General features: G+C 35.0%; 1 protein-coding gene across 2 annotated transcripts; it reads left to right on the top strand.

Moving 5' to 3' along the window:
* The first annotated feature begins 814 nt into the window (after positions 1-814).
* On the top strand, positions 815-16492 carry LOC100256948 (protein EMBRYO SAC DEVELOPMENT ARREST 30). 2 transcript variants are annotated; one of them, XM_010656856.2, is made up of 11 exons: positions 815-975; positions 3538-3766; positions 3907-3985; positions 7284-7354; positions 7436-7524; positions 7620-7863; positions 11019-11131; positions 11407-11497; positions 11801-11929; positions 14610-15163; positions 15429-16492. In XM_010656856.2, the coding sequence occupies exons 2-11, from the start codon at positions 3599-3601 to the stop codon at positions 15880-15882; spliced, it is 1992 nt and encodes a 663-aa protein (XP_010655158.1). In that variant the 5' UTR covers positions 815-975; positions 3538-3598; the 3' UTR covers positions 15883-16492. The 2 variants fall into 2 exon arrangements, with proteins under 2 accessions (XP_010655158.1, XP_010655159.1); XM_010656857.3 differs by lacking the exon at positions 815-975 and having other exon boundaries at positions 3730-3766; positions 7462-7524.
* The last annotated feature ends 7879 nt before the right edge of the window (positions 16493-24371 follow it).

Here is a 24371-nt window from a genome sequence, read left to right as displayed (position 1 = left end):
TTTCTTATTTTATTGTTTTTATTCAATTTTATTTAAAAGAATATGCGAGATTAAGAAATTTATATAATACATGATATAAAATTATTATTCACTAGGGAATTAAAAAGATTTTATTTATTATATAATGATTCTTGAGAATTTTTCTATAATGATTTGTATATTATATTATATAATAAAAAATTTATAATGTATTTATTTGTAAAACACTTTTATCAAATTAAAATGATAAATTAATTTTAGATAATTTTATTTAATATTATCAAGTAAAAATGTATTTCAAGAAATAATTATTTGAATGATGAAAAAATGTATGTATTTTAAAATGTTTTTAAATGAGGGAAGATAAAACTAATTTATAAAAGTTGAGGTTTTTTTTTTTAAAAAAAAAAATTGGTGAGTCAAAACTCATTTTTTTAAAATTTTATTTTTTAAAGAATAAAACTTAATTTTTAGAGAACGGTTAAATACTCTTATCTAAAATATTTTATGTAAAATATTTCTAAAAATAAATTTTATAAAATCGAATAAATTTATAAGGGTGTTAATTGATGAAATTTGAAATTAATAGTAATTGAGTGTATAGATCAATCTTGACTGGTCTAGAAGAAATTAACCCATTTTTAAATTGATTGCTTGACTATACTTCCTTTTTTTTTTTTTTTTTTGTTTAATGGTTTTTGGGAACCCTTTGCCATTTTTTACAATGCTCATCCTTAAAAAAGAAAGAAAGAAAATTAATTATTATTTTTATTATTTATTTATTTATCTAATTTTAAAATTTTTTAGCTCCTTTTGATTTAATAAAAATAAGAGAGCACGCGGAGTTTCAGAAAATACCAAGAGGGAGTGGAGACACACTAGACAAGCAAACAGAAGGAGAGGTGAGAGTTCAGAGGAGAGACAGATAAACCGGCGAGATCAGACTCTGCTGACATCACCGACGGCACCAGCGATTTTTGGCCTGTCAAATCAGATGTCAGTGATATTCTTCATATTCTGCTTCTTCTTCTGCATTCTTTTTCTGTAAATGAGAAATTATCAGATCTGGGTTTTGTTTGGCAATTTGTGTATTGATTTCACGTTGAGTTTGTTGTATTGTGAGTCTAAATCACGGGTTTGACTTTTTTGAGGTGAATTTTGTGGCTGGGCACTGCTTGGAAATAATGGTATCGGTCGATTTCGAATTGGTTTGCTTTTTTGATCGGTTGGTCTATGTGCGTTTTACATGGGTTTGTTATTTAGGATCCGGGATTTGGGAATTCATGCAAAAATTGTGAAGGATTTGATTGATGTAACCCCAATAGACCAACATGCAGATTCTGCGTTTACTTTGTTTCTCAATAGCTTTTTGGCCCAGTTCTTCAGTTCTACAAGAAGTTTTTGCAATTTTTTGAGGTTCTGATTATGGTCTGTGCTTCATGTTTGAGGTTTTTGAGTCAATACAGTGGGTGTGGATGTGTGTTTTTGGTATTTCTGTGCTTTTCACAAGTTTGTAGAGTTTTAGACTTTTACTACTGTTCTTGACGTTTGGTTTAGGTTGAGGGTTTAACAATTTGGTGTCATTCCAAGGGTTTGATTTGATTTTTCTGTGAATTTAGAGGTAGATCAACTGTTAGTGTACAGAAACAAATTCAACAAAGAGATCCAAAATGAAACCATAATTGTACTCTCTTTGGATGGTCAGAAATCTGAGTGACAAAAGAAAGAAACTAAATACAAAAGAAAAAATGGACCAACATAAAATTTAGGGAATTTTTGGTGGGTAATTTTTGAAATAAATTACTAAAGAAAAGATAACAAAGAAAAGTAAATTCTCAGAGCTTAGGGTTTTCGTGTTTGAAACCTTAGAAGCTAACAGCGCCTATCAATGCTGCTAATTTGCTTCATTGAGTTGATTTTGTATTTTCTTAAAAACCAAAATAACATAAGAAATGACTAAAGAAATATCGAATTCTTTTTTTATTTTTATTTTTATTTTTATTTCCTTTGCTTAGTTTTCTCAACAACTGGACATATAGGAAATATCAAATTTGCCGTGCATAAATAGATTCAATCAAGCAATCAAAATGGGAAAAAGAATGATTTTCCTGAAAATTTAAGTGGAATAATTTTCTGAGAAAAGCTTCCAGAGAATATTCCAAAGGTACCTTAAAGGATTAGTTCATAGAAATGTAGAAAAATGTTTTGGGAAGGAAGAAAAACCTAAAACTGGAAGGTCATCTTCAGAAGTTTCTAATTTTGGAGCAAATTGTGAAGAAACATAGTGAGAATTACTGATTCCTAAAGGATGGTACAGTACACTCACTCTTGTGTAGGGTAATTGTAGAAGTTACAAAAATATATCTAGCTAGATGAAGTAAGCAACATCGGTGTTTTGAAGTCAGTGAGCTGAATTGGAAAATTTAACTTATCAAAAAATTTGTTTATTACTCGGATATTTCCCAACTTTTTTTTTGTTAAATGGAATTAAACTTACAACCTCTTTCATCTTGTTCTGAATCCCTTATTACTTGAGGTAGGTCTTGAGGGCCAAGTTTATTACTAAGATACCTAACACAAGATAAAATTTCAAACAAATTAAAACAAAAATAAATTTAGTATTTCATCATTACATTGGACATAATATATTTACATTATTTTTGGTACTATTTATTGATTTGATAATGTTTTTGTTTGAGTCAAGCTCTTGAGTTGACTTTATTTAAGGATGATAGTTGGGAGAGTTTCTTCACGTCTAGTACTTAAACCAAAATGCCCCTCTAAAAGTCAAACTGAAAATTAGATGCAACACATACAACATAGTATTTTTCTAGTACCTTTGAAAAAAAATTGCTTACAAATATACAACATAATTTGAATTTCCTAATACCTTTGGCATATTCTTTCAATTTCTTCCAATCAATCATTTTCATGGCCTTGAAATATTTTATAGGGAAAGCTTTTTTTTTTCCTTGGACAATGATTTTACTTAAGTTCTTGGGAAAATGTTTCTTGTTAAAGATTAGATGATTAGACCCATTCATGCACTATACATTTTAGACTTCCCATTTGTTTGGTTGCGAACAAGACTAAGGAGAGGGAAAAAAAAGTGAAGAAAAGAAAATCTCATTTCTTGTAGTCTGGTTTTTATCTCATCTCTTATAGTCTGATTTTTAAGGACAAAAAAAAAAAAAAAAAAGTCAGTGTAGCCAATTAGCTGCATTGACTAGAGGTGCTGGCTCCTTAGGATTTTGAATATGGAAACTTAAGATTTAATGATCTCTTTTTCCTTTTATTTTCTTTTCTTCATATGTTTTCAACAATGAGCTTCTTTGAATTTGAATTTTATGTTTTACATTGTCCTACTTTCTGAAGAAAGTGAAGATCTTGCATGGATGCAAAACTATAGTTCTTTTCTTTTATTATTACATTTTCTGACTAACCAACCAGAGTATAATAACTGTTTCATTTTGAATCGCTTTGTTGAATCTGTTACCATGCACCTTAGTTCTTGATGATTGCATTTTTTCTTTTTATTAATTTTCCCTTTTAATGCAGAGGCAGGATTTGAAATTGAATGTTGATGTAGTATTCTCAGAAATTCAATGTGTGGGCTAAGATGGTTTTCAAATCTAATATAAAATGGGTGGCTCTTATTGGGCTCATTCTTTCATTGTTCTCGCTGCTGCTGCACCTTCTACTTGCAAAATTTTCAAATGTCAGTTTAGTGGAGTACAGCGCATTAGCAGGTTTGCAGGAAGGTTTACATTCAAAGTTAGGGGCACAGGTAAATTGAGATCAAACTTTCGTCCATTACTTTTAACTTTGCTTTCTAATCTTTCTCCTTTTTCCTTTAATTGTAGATTGGATGTGTATTATTCTTCACAGTTGGTTGATAAGTAAGCTCTTTTGTTCATTTTGTTACAGAGGCATAAAAAGTTATGGGGTGTTGTGAAGCCCTTGGAATCTTTACAGCCTTATGCCAACCCCAGAAGTAGCTATCCTGGTAATATTTTACTCAAGCCTCTCATTTGTGCATTTACAGTTTTATTCTGTTTTGTTTTAAGTTATTCAAGATGAGTGGTATTGCTTTGATGATACCAAAATATTGTATGAGTTCTTGCATGGTATGCTAGCAGATTCTAGTTTAGGGAAAAGACTAAAGGAGCTTCAGCCTTTGGTAATTGAGCTTTAGAATTTTGATTAATAATAAATCATAGAAAATCCATGCATGTGTTGATATCTTATCATTTTATCCTTAGCAAATTGTTTTCTGAAGTACCTTGAGCAATTACTAGACATGAATCTGGATTTTTTCAAGCTGCATGCATTTCTTGACACATGCGCTCTCACATTCCATATCCTGGACTCATAAGCATGCACCAGCACCTTGTAGAAAGTGGCTAAATTTTTATTTGTTCAAAAAGAGTTCATTAGTGCTTGAAAGTTAAAATTATATGTAGACAGGATGAGACCTTATTATGAAATAATTACCAGAAGCCTGACTTGTCAACTGGAGGTTAATTTAGTTTTCAATGCTTAACAAGGCATGCTATTTATAATTTATGGGTGATTTTTTTTTTTTTGATAGATAAGAAGATAAATATATTAGAAAGACTGCCAAAAGAGTGACCCATGGTATACAGAACATTTATAAACACAACTTTGTTTCTGTGGGTCGGTCTTTTTGCGGCCTTTCTAATATAACCCTCAACAAAATTCCAACTAATCTAAAAAACTAAAAAGAGTTGAAGGAACATAATTTATAAACACAACTTTGTTTCCTACCATAGAAGACCAACAAAAGAACTTTTTTGACTTTGGTTTGAAAGCTCATCTCCATCAAAGGCTATTCTATTCCTTGCCTTCCAATCTGTCCAAAATAAGCATAAGAGACTTGCTTCCTATGCTTTTTGCCCATGAATGAACCATGCCAACTTGTGAGTATCTCTCTAACCAATGATGGTAGCACCCCCTCATCTACTCCACCTTTTTCCCTTTAGATCCCCTAATTCTTTTATGTTTTAGAATGAAAAAGGGCATGTGAAATTATGATAATGTCCTCATATCTTCTTTCACCTACACCACCCAAAAATTTCCTTTTGTGATAAACAAGTAAAAAAATATTATAAATAAAACCTAACAAAGCAACAAACTGAGGTACATAGGACTATATCTAAAAACCTCGACTTTAATCCAATTTTCTCCTCCCTCTTCCTCACTTTCTTCCCCTTTTTCAATTCATTTTCATACCTTCCCATTTATTACGTCTTCTTTCCAACTTCAAATTTAAATATCTATATATTTTCATTTTTTTTTTCTTTTTGAATTTGAAGTTTTTATTTTTTTATTTTGTTTTTCTTTTGCTTGTTTTGTTTTTTATTTTATTTTACTTGAAGTGGAAGATGAGATAAATGGGAAGGGAAGAAAATGAAGTAAGGAACAGGAAGAACATTGGGGGAGGAAGGGGAACATGAAAATAAGGTCAGGATTTTTGGATAGGTGGATGAAGGAAGAAGGTGAAGGCATTAATATAATTTCACAGGTCCCCTTGCATTTAAAAAAAGTATAATAATAATTTAGGGAGTTCAACGGGAAAAGGTGGCTTTCAAGTAGAAGCCCCCCATTCATATATTTTTCTTTTTGTTTTTAATTGGAGGTAATCTGAATGTTTTGGGTTATCAATACCTATAAAATTTAGAGAAGAATTTATAAGATAGTTATAAGAGTATTTGTAAGTTATAGGATATAATGTTTGATCCTCAAGCAATAAGAGATCCATTACATAAGTATGAAATAAGGATATGCCAATTAGTGACAAAGCAAGAAAATATATTGTTGGAGCGCATGATATACATGTGGGTCTAAATCCTACAAGGTTAAAAAGAGTCTTTTTTTTTATTTTTTTTTATCAATAATAATAAACAAAAGTCTCATTTGACGAGAGGTAATGTTTTCCTCGTCTCATGTTTATTTCCCCACTAAGCCCACGTGTAAGGCCAAAAAGAGGCTAACCATAAGGGAGGGTGTTGGAGTGCATGATTTGCCCATAAAAAACGGAAAGAAAAAGGTGTTGAAGTGCATGATATACATTGTTAGCTAGAATACTTTTGTCACAAGCAACAGGAAACTGAACTGATTTCACCAATTAGGAACAATATGATTCTAGACTTTAGTTGAAGATGCTGTAGGGCCAGTTAGAAGGTTCCAAATAATGCTGATCATGGCCAATAGAAGAGGCCTAATAGCCTTTGATTTAAGAGAATGTATGGACTTTGATAGATTAGAATGCCAAACAGTGATCAGTATGGCTTTCCAGAATAGTTGTGATGACGATTTGTTTGGTTAAATTGAATTAGCTTTTTTTTCTGCTCCTCTACTTCTTACATGAAAATTATGTTGGTTGGTTTCATCAATATTTTCTGTGGTGTTTTCTCCATCCCTTATCAAGAGCCCTGAATCATTTTGAGGTTGATTTTGTAGTTCTAGCTTGTGGCCATAAAATGAGTAAAAGAAATCTGGCTGCATATATGGATTATTAATTTATCTGACATGGTGACACATGAATTCATGTTTAGATTGAGAAAGAATGGTAAAAGGATCCATCTGGCAAGGGGTTGGGGTGGGCATGTGGAAAGTTCTAGGTTTGATTCCCAACTAGGAATGGAAAAAAATATTTCCTATCCAGAAAAGAATGATCTTGAATGGCTGATACCTCAGTACAATGCATTTATTCGAATAGAGATGTAAAACACACACACACACACATGCGCACACGCACGTACTCTTTTGCTGATCTTGAATGGCTGCAACCTTGGTGCAATGCATTTTCTACTTGAATAGAGATATAATCCACACAGACACACATAATGTGTGCATGATTATCTTGTATTCCTTTTCCCTTTTTTAAATATAAATAATTGCTAGACAAGAAAATTACTTCTTTAATAGGGATATGTTCAATGAGAAAATTTCAGTGCAGCAGCATATTACATTTTTGTTCATTCTCGTTTAGCTATTTGAATTAGAAGAAAGACAATTATGGAGTATCTATTTACTTTGACTTTGAAAATTGTGGATGTTGTATGTTATAACCTGAATGGTAACGATGGATAATAGATCAAAATAATTGTGATCTTGATATATGAAAAATATTTTCAACAAGGACTTTAATCTTTTATCTTTCCTCAAATTTTTAATTGTACTTATTATCTCTTTGTCTTCTGGTAGTCTCTTTGTTTTGTAGTTGAGGATTTGATGAGTTCAGCTTACATCTCTTAAGTTGTTTCTCCTTTCTTTTACAGTTCCAAATGAGAAGAACAATGGTTTTATTTATGCAAAAATTTCTGGTGGATTTGAGAAGATTAGACCCCTGGTATGATTGTTTAATGTTAAAACCATTATCTCTAACCTAATATCTATTGGGAGTTTTATAACATTTTTGTTAATTTTCTAGATCTGTGATCTTGTGGCCATATCCAGGCTTCTGAATGCTACTCTTGTAATTCCGGAGATTCAACAAAGTACTCGTTCAAAAGGCATTAGGTATTCTATGTCAGATTTTTCAGAAAATGTTCAACCATTGGTTCAATATGTTTGTAAACCTTATCTTTATAGCCTAACACTTTACATTTTTACAGTTATAAATTCAGGAGTTTTTCCTATCTCTACAATGAGGAGCAGTTCATAGCATCACTCAAAAATGATGTAATCATTGTGAAAAGCCTACCTGAAAAATTGAAGTCGGGAAGGAGAAACAATGAGTTCCCCACTTTCAGACCTAAAAGTTCATCTTCTCCAAGTTTTTATATCAAGGAAATCTTACCAAATTTAAAAAAGTTCAAGGTTATTGGATTGATTCTTACTGATGGAGGGTGCCTGCAGGTAGTTCAATATTCTAGCATGACCAATATTTCTGAGTCAAATATTTTTTTTTGATTTAAACTCTTCTCTGTAGAAATTCTGAGCCTTGTACTTGCATAAATATATATATATCATATTATGAAGTAGAAATATTATTACGTTTAAATTTGCTTTAATTCTTGTGTTTGAGTCAGGAAGAGATTAGGTAGTTCTTAGTATTGGTGGCATTTGCTGTTTTAGATGCTAGTTATTGTTTTCCTTTTTCTTATGCATTGCAGGCATTCCTGACTGCTAGTGTTCTCATTTTGAATTGGACATGTGTGCATATTACTTTCATTTCATTGTTAGCAATTACCACTTTCTCCTTAACATTTAGCTACTTTTATTATAGTCGTGCTTGCTAATATGGAAATGCAAAGTCTCTGGTTATCAGGCAACATGTTGCAATTATGCCATAAAAAATGGTTATTTGGAAAACTGTTGGGGTTGCCTGTTCTGTTTCTTGTCAAATTAAGAGGCAACTTATTGCAAGATTATCTATAGTATGAAACTTTTGTATAGTTTGAGGTCTACTGTTTTGACATTGAGAACCATGATATTTAAATTTTATGCTACTTCTTTGGCAATTCACTTTTGCATGCACTTGTTTTCAAAAAATTTCAGCAAGTCTCCCCTGATGAAAATAGATTATCAACCTCTTTCATGGGTTCTGAATATCACTAAACTTCACTATGCTTTTGATATCGCATTATTGGCCTCCTGTTCATACTGTTTCAATACCTTTATTGATTTGATGAGTCTAATTTATCTTTGCTTAATATTTATTGCTCCATAAATCAGGGAAAAACTTAACGTTCTTACTTGATATGGTTTATAGAGAGGAGAGTTAAACAATGCATCTGTTACATGGGTTTGGATATAGGTGTCATATGTGGGTGTGTGTTGGTTGTGGGTAGATGTCTAGGTGTTTGATCCTTTTACATATCAACTTTTAGGATATGGAAACTCCACTGAAAATTGATCTTGATTGGTTCTTGGATACAACATGATAAAGGGAAGTTTTCAATTAGAAGCAAAAAATTAACATATCCTTGAAAAAAAAAGTTCTCTCTCTCGCTCTCTCCCTCCTCTCACTTTTCTCTTCTCTTTATTTTTATAAAAGAAAAAAATATCAAAGAGTGAGTATTCAAAGCAAAATAAGAGTGTCTGAAAAGGATCCCCACACCTACAACCATGTCATAGCATGTCAACATAAGTATGTTGGGTGAAGTTGAAAAGTCTGGGTATCGGAGAGCATACTACCTCAAGTGATATTTCTAAAACCATTGGAAATTTCAGATATGTTTTCAGAAACCTTAGAGAAGTTTTGTGATATTTTCCCTCAACGTTATATTGGCCTATGATATACTTACAGTTGTCATCTGAGCTACATGTTCTTTTTGAGGAGAGGCTGATCTTAATTCCAAGGCCTGTAAACTGAAACCAAGTCAAGCTTGAGCTCATGAAATTTGGAAACTGGGGCCAGGCTTGGCTGGTCAGGTCCATCAGAATTCCTAGCCTCCATTAACAAACTAGAGAAGGGGGGAGGGGTTTGAGAAAGAGAAGGGGGATTGGGGGTATTTAGTGTTGGACAGGAGGAAATAGGTCCATAAAAGTACTGTGCTAGAAGAGCCTAACGTGCCACACCTATATGGGAGTTTCCATTTGGGTATTGAACTGAAATCATATCGTGAGTTACTTCTGAATGGGCATTACCAACTGGTTGCTGAAATCAGTAATATTGTGGGTGCGTCTGAATGGAGGCTCCTCTATATGCCCTCTTGTTGATGGATCCTGGCCTGCTCTCCTGCTTGGAGTGGGTTAAGGCCTATTCCGGCACTCTAAACTGTGCAGTGCAGGAACTAGAAATACCACACTTGTCTGTGCTGTAACAATTGGGTGCTGAACTCAGTGAGGTTGTGGGTGTTCTAACCGGGCATTACCCATTGGGTGCTGAAATCAGTATTGTTGTGGGTTGCTTCTGAATGGAGGCTTGTCTAGATGCTCTCTCATTGGTGGAACCGATCTTGCTCTCCTGCTTGGAGTGATTAAATACCTATACTGATACTGTGAACTTACTGATTATTTTCAGAAGTCACCTTTCCTTTTAAGTGACTCTTCAGAGTTCACATTTCCTTTTTTGGGTGGATCTTCAGTGGCGGTCTTTCCTCTGTTGCTGCATCGGTACATAGTTGCCAGGTTAAGGGGAGGAAGCAGACTGTTTACTCTTAAGCACTTTGAAAGGAGGAAAATGAAAAGTCAACCGTCATTTGAACACTTTGCCTATAGCTCTTGCGCTTCATTTTGTTGCTGAGCTTAGGTTAAAAACAACAAAATTTAGAATCTTATTGACTGGTTGGGTTTGGAATGCTTGTTGCAAGCTTCATCTGTCTCTTTTTCTCATTATGTTTTTGGCAACTGAACCAACCAGTGCAGTAGTAAGTCATTTCCTATCATTGATAGTAAAAGTTCACTAATTCTCCTAAAGTATGTGGTTTCTTTCTTCTGTTTCTCTTTTTGATACTATTGATAACCAGCAGCTCGAGTGTTTTCCCTGATTCTCACTTAACCAAAAGATAAGTTAATCATCATACACAAGATGATGTGCAGGACAGGTTTCTACCATTTGATTGGTTCTTCAACTGATCATGTCAGATGTTCTTTCATCATCTTTACCTGAATTAAACATTTATGGTTGATTGATGTGAACATTCGTGTTAGATGTTCTTTCATCATCTTTTTATAACTATTAGGAGCAAGGAACCTATGGTCTCACTTGTTCTGGTTCTCAAGGTTACTAATTCTAGAATTCATAGTTGTGTTATTTGTAAGCGGTGAATATATGATTTTTTACTGACAAATGGAGTATGCGTGCCTTTTCTCTATTATATTAGAATTGTTTTGTTATATTCTCTGTTGATTGTCATTGTTTTTCTAATATCTTTTTGAGTTTGTGCCCTTGAGGCCTGGCTCAAGTGGTAAAGGGATGGGGAGGGTTTGTGGGAGGTTCCATGTTGAAGTCCCAATGGGGACAAAAATTTACCTATCAAAAACAAAAATATCTTTTTGAGTTTGTGTTATGGGAAAACAATAATGTTTCTTAATTCTCCTTAATGCATGTGTTATCCTCTTTTCAGTCAATCCTTCCTCCTAGCATGTCCGAGTATCAGAGACTTAGATGCAGAGTTGCCTTTCAGGCCCTTCACTTCCGCCCGGAAATTCAAGTTCTTGGGCGCCGGATGGTGGAGAGGTATGAATCCCCAACATGCTTGTTTAATTTATGGGTGTAATATTCAGATTTAGGGTAATGCAATTTATAGGAAAAAATAAAAATTTTGTAATAGAGATTGTAGGCCTCATCTTTCCAGTTAAAATATTGATAGGAACTTTTTATGAAGTGGTTGAACACACAAAAGGATAAAAAACAAGTTATTTATAATCCCAAAGTTTTTTCATGTCTGCATATACAAGAACCATTTGCCTTCGTTCTATGAAAATTTGAGCTTTGGACTTTGGCTTATACAGGTTACGGGACTGGGGCCAACCATTCCTAGCTTTTCATCCTGGCTTAGTGAGGGATGCTTTGGCTTATCATGGTTGTGCAGAACTGTTCCAGGTTAGCTGTTAAAGCCTTTTCTTTTCCGCATCTTCATCAAGAATCAATATAACGCACCTCTCTACAAATCTACGTTACATCAGATTTATCTAGGGCTCTTTTATTTATTTATTTATTATTTGGGTGCTTCTGAATTAAAATAATAAATTTATCGTAAGGAAAATTTTAAATTTCCTATTAAATCTTTATGTGTATGGTGGGTGTTTTTAAAATTGCTCAGAGATACTGAATCAGCTTACCCTTTCATTTTAATAGAGCTTTCTTGATCCCTCCACATTGTGACTTTGCATTTCTTTTTTCTAGGATGTCCACACTGAACTAATACAATATCGAAGGGCCCAGCTGATCAAACAAGGAATTGTTAAAGAAGAACTAAGTGTAGATTCACACCTACACAAAGAAAAGGGCTTGTGTCCTCTCATGCCTGAAGAGGTATATTTAGGATTAGAGTTTACTTTTTTGTTTGATATTGTTCAAAATAGTTTTCTGTATCTGTAGTGAAACTTCTTACTCACAGTTCTTGTATATTTCCTTTCCCAACCATATTTTCTAATGTACTAGAATTTTTTTCTAATTTACCCCAAATTTCTCCCCTAAATATCTGAATTGGGTCAACTTTAGTCCAAATTGGCATTGCCTCTTCTATTTGCTGTGCATTTTCTTCATGAATGTTTGGCCAAATGGTTAGCTAACTTTTATTTTTCCAAACTATTCTTATACCTCAATTTGATTTTTGTTGTTGTTGTTGTTGTTATTATTATTATTGTTATTATTGTTTTTGTTTTAAAATGAAAATAATGTTATAAATATAGAATAATGTACAATGACGGATTTGGAATGCATCCTGGTAGAAGTTACATGAAGGGGGGAAAATACCAAAAACACAAAAGCAACATAAAAAATAACCACCCAACAACTAGCATCCCACAGAAAAGCACTGGTGTGGTGGTTTACCATGCAACATAGGGTCTTCCAGAAGTAATAGAATCTCCACCTACATGGCTAAACACGGTAAGCTGTGTGCTTCAGAGGAGATCCGATTATTTTGCCTCTTGTTTCTAAAGAAGCCACCAATCTCCATTTGTCCCAGATTTCCTAGGTGTAGGATCCATCAAAGTTGAGTTTTAGGTGGCCATCTAGGGAAAGGACCTACTCATGTTTAACATCTGCTCGTGTTGTAGTCAAAACTTGAGGAGATGACATCTTTGTATATTGTGTTGCAGTCTAAACCTTTTGTATAGACTCCTTGTATAGTAGAGGAGCTCAATCATATTTTGATTAAGTATTTTTGTAATCGTGGGGAGGACTCCTCACCCTTCTCATGTTTTCATTAACCTAAATATATACATCTCTTGGTTCTGATAAAAAAAAAAAATGTTTTACATCTGCTCCCTTCTGGCAACAAATCAAATAACCTGTACAATCCCAGTAAATCATGAGTTGGAAAATTCTGAGGTTTGGAATTTAAATAAATTAACTCCTTTTGCTACTGATGACTTCAGTGATTGATCAATGAGTCTTGCATGCTGTTCAAAATTTTTAGCATTTGCAGAGAAGGAAGATGGAAGAAGATGGAGTTTGGGGAATGTGTTAGAGGAGTAGATTGGAGACTTGCATGTACAGGTGAGTGGCATAAGGTTAAAGAAAAAGAAAAAACCCTAGCATTGCTTTTGACCAAAGTTGTTAGCTTATGTGTCAAGCAGAATTGACTGAGGCCTATTCAAATAGATTTAAGGCTCTAAACAGAGTGGTGCTCTTCATCCAAGTTCTAGGACAGGAGGTGAAGGGGGAGGGCAGGGTGCAATGTTGGCCATTGAGAAATGGGCAATACATCCAAAGGAAAATGTTCGTGCGGGACAATATTTACCTGAAGGAAGGTGATGCTGATACACTTAACTTCATAAAAATAGGATGGTGGGAATTAAAAAAATATTATCTTTAAGATAGTTAAGATGGGTTACTAGGAATTAAGGAAATTGGAGTTAAAATTTTATCACATTCTGGTCCGTTGTGAGTGGGATGCAAGTTAATGGAATTTAAATTTTACGTTGTTTGGTGTCTCTTGGGTTCTCCTGTGCTCTGGAAAAAGATTTGCTGCTTGGATAGCACTGTGGTTTCTTGAACAGCAGGCACAAAGAAGTTTGGGTATTGGTTACGATTTATTTTGTTGGATAATTTAGAAGGAAATAAACAGAAGAACTTGTACAAATACTGAAAAACATCTGTATAAACATTTGAAGTGTAAAGAAACAAGAAAATTTATTCAAATACTGAAAAACATGAAGAAACTTAGACCACTATCCATTCACATGTAAAGATAGCTCAAGGGATAAATGTAATACGGCTAAACTCTGAATGCACCAATCCTGTGAGATATGGCATGGTGATGTGGAGTCTACATATAGACGTACAAGCAGTATTTGAGAACTTATCTAAAAAACTTTTAACTATAAAAACATGTTACATAGTTTATAAGTTGAGCCTTAAATGACACTGCTGTCACCTGTGCCATCATCTTGAAGTAGGAGCGGTGAGCAATACACCAATGGTAGTTGAAGTCATGGATGAAGCTGCATCACTGAAAGTGCAACAGCATTTGTAATTTCTGGCATAAGACACTGGATTTCTTCTATGCACATCGAAAGATCTTTTGGCATTTGACACAGACCAAATGTCATTTACAGATAGCTTTCAAAAGCCATGAGTACAGTTATACTGTCTACATAAGGTTCCTAGGATTACTTACTGGTGAAGTATAGTTGCTCAACCTACAAGGAAATTTCTTGCAAGCATAATGAACCCACATTTAGAACTACCATGCTCCCCGGGACATGTAGGGAAGAAAATTTTGAAAAGTATGCTCATGGAGGAGGCAACAGTGATTAAAATTCATTGGCTTATGGTGCAACGCTATTCCCATTTTGTATATGAAAGCGGTTCTTTCAGTTTCTTCATGACCTCTATCCTGGTGTTTTGAACGAATTTTGCATCTAATGTCTTTGAAAACATGCAGCATCTGTTCAATTAATGTATGCTAAGTGTAGTTGTCCTGCATGGCTAACTGGCTTTTACTTCGATGTGGACTGGCTGATTTCTGTTGGAAAATTTTCAGGTTGGAATTCTTCTTCGAGCAATGGGGTATCCTCCTAAAACAATCATATACTTGGCTGGTTCTGAAACTTTTGGTGGTCAGCGAGTTTTGATCCCTCTACGTGCCATGTTTGCCAACTTAGTGGATCGCACTTCTTTGTGCAGTAGCCAAGAGTTGTTAGACTTGGTTGGACCTGAAACACCTCTTTCTCTTGACACTTTCAAATTTCCTCCCGCCAAAACAGAGGAACAACTGAAAGAAGAATGGAAGAAGGCTGGCCCTCGCCCTCGGCCTCTCCCTCCGCCTCCAGATAGGCCAATTTATAGACATGAAAAAGAAGGCTGGTATGATTGGATCACTGAGACTGAGACTGAACCGGATCCTTCACCTATGGATCTAAGGATGGAAGCTCACAGGTTACTTTGGGATGCTCTTGATTATATTGTATCGGTGGAAGCAGATGCATTTTTTCCGGGATTTAACAATGATGGAATTGGATGGCCAGATTTTTCAAGCTTGGTTATGGGTCAACGGCTGTATGAGAATCCTTCTTCCAGAACATATCGACCAGACAGGTAAGATGTCATGAAAATTGATTTTTCTCGACATTTAATTGTTTAAAAAGGTGCCCAGTTGTCCAATGAAAGTTGAATCAGTCTATTATGTTATAAATAACTTCAACGCTGCCACCATTACCATGAGAAAATAGATTTGGCACACCATTTGTTTAAATCCTGAATTCTCTTAACATAAATAATCACTCAATATTACCATTTTCGTTCTTCCATTTAATGTTCTTGTTACCAGTTATTCCTTTACTAATATTGTTTGCATGAGCAGGAAAATTCTGGCCGATCTTTTCAACATTACCCGTGAAAACATGTACCATCCAAAGCATAATTGGACACTTTCAGTGCAGGAACTTCTTAATAAAAGCATGGGTGAGGAGGGTCTTATAAGGGAATCCCTCTTATCGAAACCAAACTCATTCCTTTCGCATCCTCTTCCTGAATGCTCTTGTAGAATTCCTTCTGATGAAATTCCAAATCAAGTAAAGGGCAATGATGGGCGACTTCTATATGGAGGGGAAGACAACTGCCCTGAATGGATGCAGCGTGGTATGGAAATGGTTAAAGTGGACCCCGGTGCAACAGAGAGGAGTAAAGCTGATGAGGTTGAGTTACCAGACTATGAAACCGATTTAGATGAACAACCTGAAAATGATGACACCAGTGGCAATACTAACACAACCCTACCATTTGATCAAGACGATGAAATGGATCCTAATGACTAGAATTGGAGGTGAGGATGATACTTGCATTCATTGCAATTTTTTCAGAACTGCAAATTTTTGGGGACAGGGTAACATACTACAGTTTTTTTCTTTTTCATGGTTTCATATAAGTTCTTCAAGGGAAAAAAAAAGTATTCAAATTCATTCTTTCGGAGTAGATTTAAGGGAATCACCTACATGGGAAATAGAATTTTGTATTACTTATAATATGTATTGAACTGCTGGGAAAGATGAAGACACATCACGACAAGCATGGTACCACTGTTTAGTAGAAATGCCTTTTCTGCTCCAGTGACTCAAGTCATCTTCATCATGGGAGCCACGACGCCTGAGGATCAGCTTCCTATGTTACCCTAAATGTATCACACAAAACAAGTACATTGTGAAGTTTCCATACCATTTTTTTCCTTCTCTTTTTTGCTTTCTCAGAGATACTTGCAGTCAGTTCTACAGTGGTTGCAGTGTTATGATTTTTCTTCTCTAGGTAAAACTGGTTAGTGGTTATTTTTTTTTTTCATTTTTATCTGAACCTAGCCATGTGCTGAATGTAAATTTTGCTTCAAAGAAATCGTCATTCTTACAATAAGAGAGCTTCTTGTTATGATATTCACATGCTGCTTTGCCATTGAAGTTTACCATAGTTTTTTTGCACCAAATCAAAGATGGGTAGTAATAAGATTGCCGAATACACAGTTCCTTTCATGGATCATAAGTAATCATGTTGATTAGAACATGATCCTAGGCTTCTACTTGAGGAGGTTTTGATTCACTACAGAAATCATAATGGTATGTTGTAACTATCTCTTAGTTTTTGCAGGCAATTGGTTTCGAGGCCATGTAAAAACATAGAGGAGATAGAGACTTGGTTTTTTTTTTTTTTTGAAAAATATTTACATTGTTGGAATCCGGTTTGTGGACTTCCCAACCAATTTGAACAACTGCTGAAAGTCTTATGAACATATAGTAGTTAGCTTGACCTCATGACCAAACGTTTCTAAATAATTCATACCAAGGGTTTGTGTAAATCCCTTTAGAATCATGTGATCCTCCATTAAATTCAGACTCACAATCCGAATCTCATTCAGATTTCTACATGCCCCTTCAAGCCGGTACATGGATGTCAATCACTCCCTCCCAGTTTGTTGATCAAAGCTTCAAAACTAGCATTTGAAAGGGCCTTTGTCAAGATATCTGTTGGCCAGTTGGTGTATAAATCATCTTAATGACTCTTTGCTTCAAATGTTTCTTTAGTGAAATGACAATCAATTCCCACATGTTTAGTTCTGTCATGATGAATTGGATCCTATGCAGTACTTATTGTTGCCTAATTATTACAAAACACTTTATGGAGTTTCAATTTGAACTTTTAACTCATCAAGCAATCTTTTTAGCCACATTCTTTCGCATATACTAGGAGCCATAGCCTTGAACTTTGCCTCAGCATTGCTTCTAGCAATGACCAATTGTTTTTTACTGCATTAAGTAACTAAATTTCCCCAAAGGTAAATGCAATAACCAGAGGTGGATCTCAGGTCACTTATGGAACTTGCCCAATTAGCATTTGAAAAATTTTAATACCTTTGTTTGTTCCATTTGAAAGTACAATCCTTTGTTTAAGGTCATTTTTAGATACTTTAGAATTCGATATACAACTTCAAGATGTTCTTTAGTTGGATTGTTCATGAACTAACTCATAACACTTGCCAAGAAACCAATATCCAATTTGGTATGAGATAAATATGTAAGTTTTCTAACAAGTCTTTGATATCTTCCCCTTATCTAGAGAGCTTCCTTCTATCACACCTACCTTGTATGAAGAGTCCATGGGAGTGTTAGTTGGTTTACTTCTTAGCATTCTAGTCCCTTCAAGTAAGTTTAGAGTATACTTATATTGAGAATGAAGACGCCTTTTTGTGATTTGGCCACTTTCATTCTCAAATCCTCAAATTCCTTATTCTCAAATTCCTTTGGCAAGAATCTCCTTTAACTTGATTATCTCCTCCTCATAATTCCTAGTTAGGATAATGTCATCTACATACACAATGAAAATAGTAACTTTCCCATTATGTGAGTGCATAATGGATAGAGTATGATCTGATTGTCCTTGAGAGCATCCATGCTTCTTAATTGTTCCTTTGAATCTCTCAAACCATGCTAGCTCTTGGTGACTGTTTGAGATCATATAGAGAATTCCACAACCTACAACTTTGGCATTGCTTGTTATTTCAAATTCTGAGGGAACCTCCATATAAACCTCATCCTCCAAACCCTATTAAAGAAAACATTTTTAACATCTAAATGATGAAGAGGCTAATCTAAATTGGTTGCTAAGGATAGTAGCACACATTATATTTAGTTTTGCCATCGGAGCAAAAGTCTCTTGGTAGTTGATTCCATAGGCTTGAGTAAATCCTTTAGCAACTACTCATGCTTTGTAGCAATCAACACTTCCATCAGCCTTGTATTTGATATTGAAAATCCACTTGCATCCCATATTTTTCATTCTTCTTAAGGGCACATGTACAAATTTCATCTTTAATGCTTGCTCTCCATTTAAGTGTTTTGAGAGCTACTTGGATATTTTTTTGGTATTTCTATACTTGAAAAATTAGTGATAAAAGCATGATATATTGGAAATAATTTTTCATAAGATATGAAATTGGAAATTGGGTGTTGAGTACATGTCCTAATATTTTTCTCAATGTAATGGGAATTTCAAGATTAGCAATAAGATTCTGATCATGTATTGAGTTACTTGAAACAAAATTAAGGTTTTCTTAGCTTAGATGAGACTCATGGTTCTGCTTTGAAAGTGTAGAAGGATCTTTCTCCCTTTGAGTTTCCTATCTCCTTGAATAAACATATAACTCTTTGTGATTTGCAAGTTGTGTGAGAGGATGAGAATTAAAATCTGTATTTAGAATGGGTAACATATGATGAGAATTAGACACCACATTCTAAGTGAGAATGGGTTGGATTTTTTGTGGAGGAGAAGGTGGTGTGTTTGGTGGGGTAGCATCCTTGAGTGACCAAAACTGATATTCTTGAGTGGTGGTTGAATTCTCCCTCTAAATATGAGTTTTGGTTTAGAATGGTGTGATTTCAAAGAATGTGACATCCATGGAGCTGTGGAATTTTTGGTCATGAGAGAGTAGCATTTGTAACCTTTTTGGTTTGAGGAATAGCCAAGAAAGATACACTTGATGGCTTTTGGGTCAAGTTTGTTCCGATACTATTGGTGAATATGAACAAAGGCAGAACACAACAAAATTTTAGAAGGTAAAGAAGAGATGATTTGAGTATAAGGATAGGTTTGTGTTGAGCTGTAAATAGAATAAGAGAATTATTTTCCTATTATGTTAGTTTCCTATTTCTATAAACAAATAGTTTTATTAGTTTCCTATTTCTATAAATAGATAGTTTTATGATTTAGGAATAAGTTAGTTTCCTATTATGTCTCTTGTTTCCTATTTCTTCTCTTGTAATCTCCTATATAAACTATGTGTATAGTCAATCTAATAGACATAACTTATTATTTTTCATCCCATATTTCGTGTCATGGTATCAGAGTTGTAGGTTTTTAAGACCTGGGCATCATTCTGGCCTTCATCGCCATTTTTCTAGCCTTCATAGCTGGATTTTTTTTTTATTCACGTGTTCTTTACAAACCTACTGGAACTTGTTCAATAGTGAAGAAATGGAGAAGTTGAGAAGCTTGTTGGGATCCCTTGACAAACCTACTAGAACTTGTTCTTTGCCTCTTTTAGGTACACTTTCACTCTCTTTTTGCATAAATGTCTCACACAGGGTTTATGATGACTCTTGGATAATAGACTCCGGTGCCACAGACCATCAGACCTCCAAATCTCAACTTTTTTATACCTATACCCCAAACCCAAGTAACAAGAAAATTGTAGTGGCCACTGGCTCTTTAGCTACTGTTGCAGGTTTCGGAGACATACATCACACCTACCCTTATTCTTAAAAATGTCCTCTATGTACCAAAATTGTCGACCAACCTTGTTTCCATTCAAAAGCTTACCCATGATCTTAAATGTTATGCTATTTTTTCCCCTCTTATTGTGTTTTTCAGGAACAAGGCTCAGGGAGGAGGATTGGACTTGCTAAGGAAATGAGTGGTCTTTACCACCTTGAATCATCTCAAAAAACTAGTAATAATTTGTCGTTGTCTTTTCTCAGTTCCTCAAATAAATATACCATTTGGTTGTATCACCTACGTCTAGGTCATCCATTTTTTAGGGTTTTAAAGGTCATGTTTCCTCATTTGTTCCAAGGATTAGATATTTCTGAGTTTCATTGCAAAACTTGTGAATTGGCAAAACATACTCGTGTATATTTTCCTATTAGCGATAAAAGAAGTTCTCATCATTTTCATTTGATTCATAGTGACATATGGGGTCCTTCGACTATACCTAATGTTTCTGGGGCTCGTTGGTTTGTATCCTTAATTGATGATTGCACTCGGGTCACATGAATCTTTCTTCTTAAACAAAAATCTGATGTTAGCATTGTTATACCTAATTTCCACTTAATGGTTCAAAATCAATTTGGGGTTAAAATAAAAAGCTTTAGAATAAACAATGCTAGAGATTACTTCAACCAGATTTTGTCACCCTATTTTCAATCACAGGACATTCTCCATGACTCATCATGTGTTAACACACCCTAACAAAATGGGGTAGCCGAGAGGAAAAATGGACATTTACTCAACACAACCCGAGCCTTACTCTTTCAAGGGAATGTTCCTAAGTCTTATTGGGGGGAAGCTATTCTTACTGCCACTTACACGATAAATAGAATTCCCTCACGAGTGTTAGACAACAAAAGCCCCATAGAGATACTTAAGAGTTTCTATCCACACTTCAAAACCTCAAATGGGCTTACTCCTAGGGTATTTGGGTGTACTGCATTTGTTCATGTCCACATCCAACATAGAGACAAGCTAGACCCCTGAGCCATGAAATGTGTCTTCCTTGGTTACTCATCCACTCAAATAGGATACAAGTGTTACAATCCCTCCGCTAGAAAATTTTACATCTCTACAGATGTCACCTTCACATAAAATAAACCTTTTTTCCCCAAGTCCTCTCTTCAGGGGGAGATTTCAATGATGGAAGATAGTCCTTGTGAGTCCTTTGAGCCTCTTGATCTTCCTCATGTCTCAACCAATGGTGATGAAGAACCTGAGTCATCCGAGTCAATCACACTTGAGTCACCCAATTTTACCACTGAACCCGTGTCATCCCCTGTTCTAGCCAGTGTCACTCATAATTTTCCACAGTTTTCTAAGGTGTATTTAAGGGAAAACGCCATTCCAGAACAAAAACAGGTCTAAGAATCCAACTCAGACCCTGGGAATGAAATCATGGTAAAATCAGACCCACCTTTACATACACAACCTTGTAAAACTTCCATTGACTCAATAGACAACCTAGACCTAAACCTTCCCATTGCTGTCAGAAAAGGCACGAGAGAATGCACTAACTGACCATTCTATCCACTATCACACTATGTGTCTCTTAAGCACCTATCACTAACCCACAATAATTTTATTATAAGTTTAAACACCACTATCATCCCTAACACCGTTTCTGAGGCATTGACAAAAAGGGAATGGAAGGATGCTATGAGAGAGGAGATGAGTGCATTAGAAAAGAATAAAACATGGGAGATTGTTGAAAGACCGAAAGAGAAAAACATTGTTGATTGCAAGTGGATTTTCACACTAAAATATAAGGCTGATGGATCTCTTGAGAGACATAAAGCAAGATTGGTAGCCAAAGGGTACTCAAACTTATGGAGTTGATTATCAGGAGACTTTTGCTCCAGTTGCAAAAATGAATACTGTAAGAATCCTGCTGTCATTGGATGCCCACTACAATTGGCAACTCTTACAGTATGATGTTAAGAATGCATTTCTTCATGGTGATTTAGATGAAGAAATTTACATGAACATCCCACCGGGATTTGAGGGAAACACAGGTAACAAGGTGTGCAAGCTGAAAAAGGCCCTTTATAAGCTAAAAAAAAAATCTCCTAAGGCTTGGTTTGGGAGATTTGTAAAAGTCATGAAAGAGTCTGGATACAAACAAAACCAAGGTAACCACACTCTCTTCATTAAGCACTCGGCTATAGGGGGGTAACTGCTCTTCTAGTCTATGTTGACAACATCATAGTGACTGGAAATGATGAGAGAGAAAATCATGAAGTGAAGTAGAGATTACCAACAGAGTTTGAGATTAAGGAACTAGGGAAACTGAAGTACTTCCTTGGTATTGAGGTGGCATATTCCACACAAGGGATCTTCATCTCTCAACAAAAGTATGTGACTGATTTATTGGGAGAAATAGGGAAGATTGGGTGTAAACCAGTCTCTACCCCAATGGATCCAAACCACAAGTTGGGAGAAGCTAAAGAAGAACAAGTGGTGGATAAAAGAATGTACCAGAGGCTGGTTGGTAGGCTCATATACCTTGCTCACACTCGGCTAGACATCGCCTACTTGGTGAGCGTGATCAATCAATTCATGCATGATCCAAGAGAACCTCATCTTCAAGCTGCTTACAGGATGCTGCATTACTCAAAAGGCAACCCCGGGAAAGGAATTTTGTTCAAGAAGAACAATACTCTTACTCTAGAAGCATACACTGACGCTGACTTTGCAGGTTTCCTAGTGGATTGAAGATCAACTACAAGGTATTGTACTTTTCTTGGAGGTAATCTGGTAACATGGAGAAGTAAAAAGTAGAATGTGGTAGCAAGGTTGTCTGTAGAATAGAGTTTAGGGCCATTGCTCAAGGGTTGTGTGAACTACTTTGGCTGAAGATTATTCTAGATGATTTGATAATCAAGTGATATGGTCTTATGAAGCTTTATTGTGACAACAAGTCAGCTATCAATATTGCTCATAACCCTATACAACACTATAGGACAAAACATATTGAGATTGATAGGCATTTCATCAAAGAAAAATTGGAGGAAGGAGTAGTGTGTATGTCCTATGTTCCATTAGAACATCAATTAGTTGATATTCTAACAAAAGGGCTGAACAATTCAATGTTTCACGATCTTGTATTCAAACTGGGAATGGAAGACATCTATTCCTCAGCTTGAAGGGGAGTGTTGAGCTGTTAATAGAATAGGAGTATTATTTTCCTATTATGTTAGTTTCCTATTTTTGTAAATAGATAGTTTTATTAGTTTCCTATTTCTGTAAATAGATAGTTTTATAATTTAGGAATAAATTAGTTTCCTATTATGTCTCTTATTTCCTATTTCTTCTCTTGTAATCTCATCTATAAACTGTGTGTATAGTCAATCTAATAAACAAAACTTATTATTTTTCATCTCATATTTCATGTCAGTTTGTATGAGGATTTATGAAGGAGTCTGAAAGTTAAGAACTCTCTATGTCATTATGTTGATGGGATAGGGAGTAGTGAGAATTGTTCCTCCCTAGAAATGTTTGGAAACATGTGTAGTGAACATAAGAGATTTCGTAACTTTAAGAAGTTGGTTTTCCCATTCTACTGTCTTATTTTGTTGAGGTGTGTCTACATAAGAACTTTGATGGATTATACCATTATTTGATAGATAATCTCCCAAAATTTGCTAATGAACAAGAAGTTATAAGAAAGATTAGGGACTAATATAACAAATTTCAAGGTTAGACTCTTAGAGAGAGCTATAGAACCTATACTTGCAACAGTGGATAAAGATCTATAAGCAATTCAAACTTTATAATTTTCAAAACAAGGATTATAGAAGTGAAATAAAGTGGCATTACCAATTAGGTGATTGGAAGCACCTGAATCAATTATTCAAGTACTAGATTTCTCTGTTTGGACATTGAGAGCACTAAAGAATTTACCTTTTCGTTCTACTGCTCTTGTTCCAAGCACAGGTGGCATAGGACTAGGTTGTGGTTGTGGTTGTCTAAGAAGCTTTTGGAGGAGGTCTATTTGTTCTTTGCTGAAGAGGGTCGCTTCAGGAGTCACCAAGCCATGACTGTCTCGTTTTGGAGGTGGTCTAGATGGTTTCTTGTCAGCAGGTTTCCCATGAATCTTCTAGCATGTATCCCTAGTGTGTTCTGGTTTGCGACAATGATCACACCAAGGTTTTCCTTTCTTAATTCGATTATCATTGCTTTAGGGATTTACCCCTTGGGATAAGAGCGCTGAGCTCTTAGGTGTATCAATGGTGCTTTGATTTCTCATCATAACTTTTTCCTATTCTTTTCTCTTTGAACATCAGAAAACACCTCTTGGATGAATGGTAGTAGCTTAAATCCAAAAATTATTCCCCGTACTTTGCTGCACCCCCGTAGACATCATTTCTTCTATATTCAATCCTGAGCTACACCTTTAGTCATCATTCCTTCTATGATCCCCCTTGAGCCACACCTATAGTCATCATTTCTTCTATGTTTGGCTCTGAGCTGCGTCTTTAGTTATTATTTCTTGTACATT

This window comes from Vitis vinifera, chromosome 9, assembly GCF_030704535.1.
Source record: "Vitis vinifera cultivar Pinot Noir 40024 chromosome 9, ASM3070453v1".
Classification (NCBI taxonomy): domain Eukaryota; kingdom Viridiplantae; phylum Streptophyta; class Magnoliopsida; order Vitales; family Vitaceae; genus Vitis; species Vitis vinifera.
Note: the sequence above shows the minus strand (reverse complement) of the source record. Positions and strands in the feature narration are given on the sequence as shown.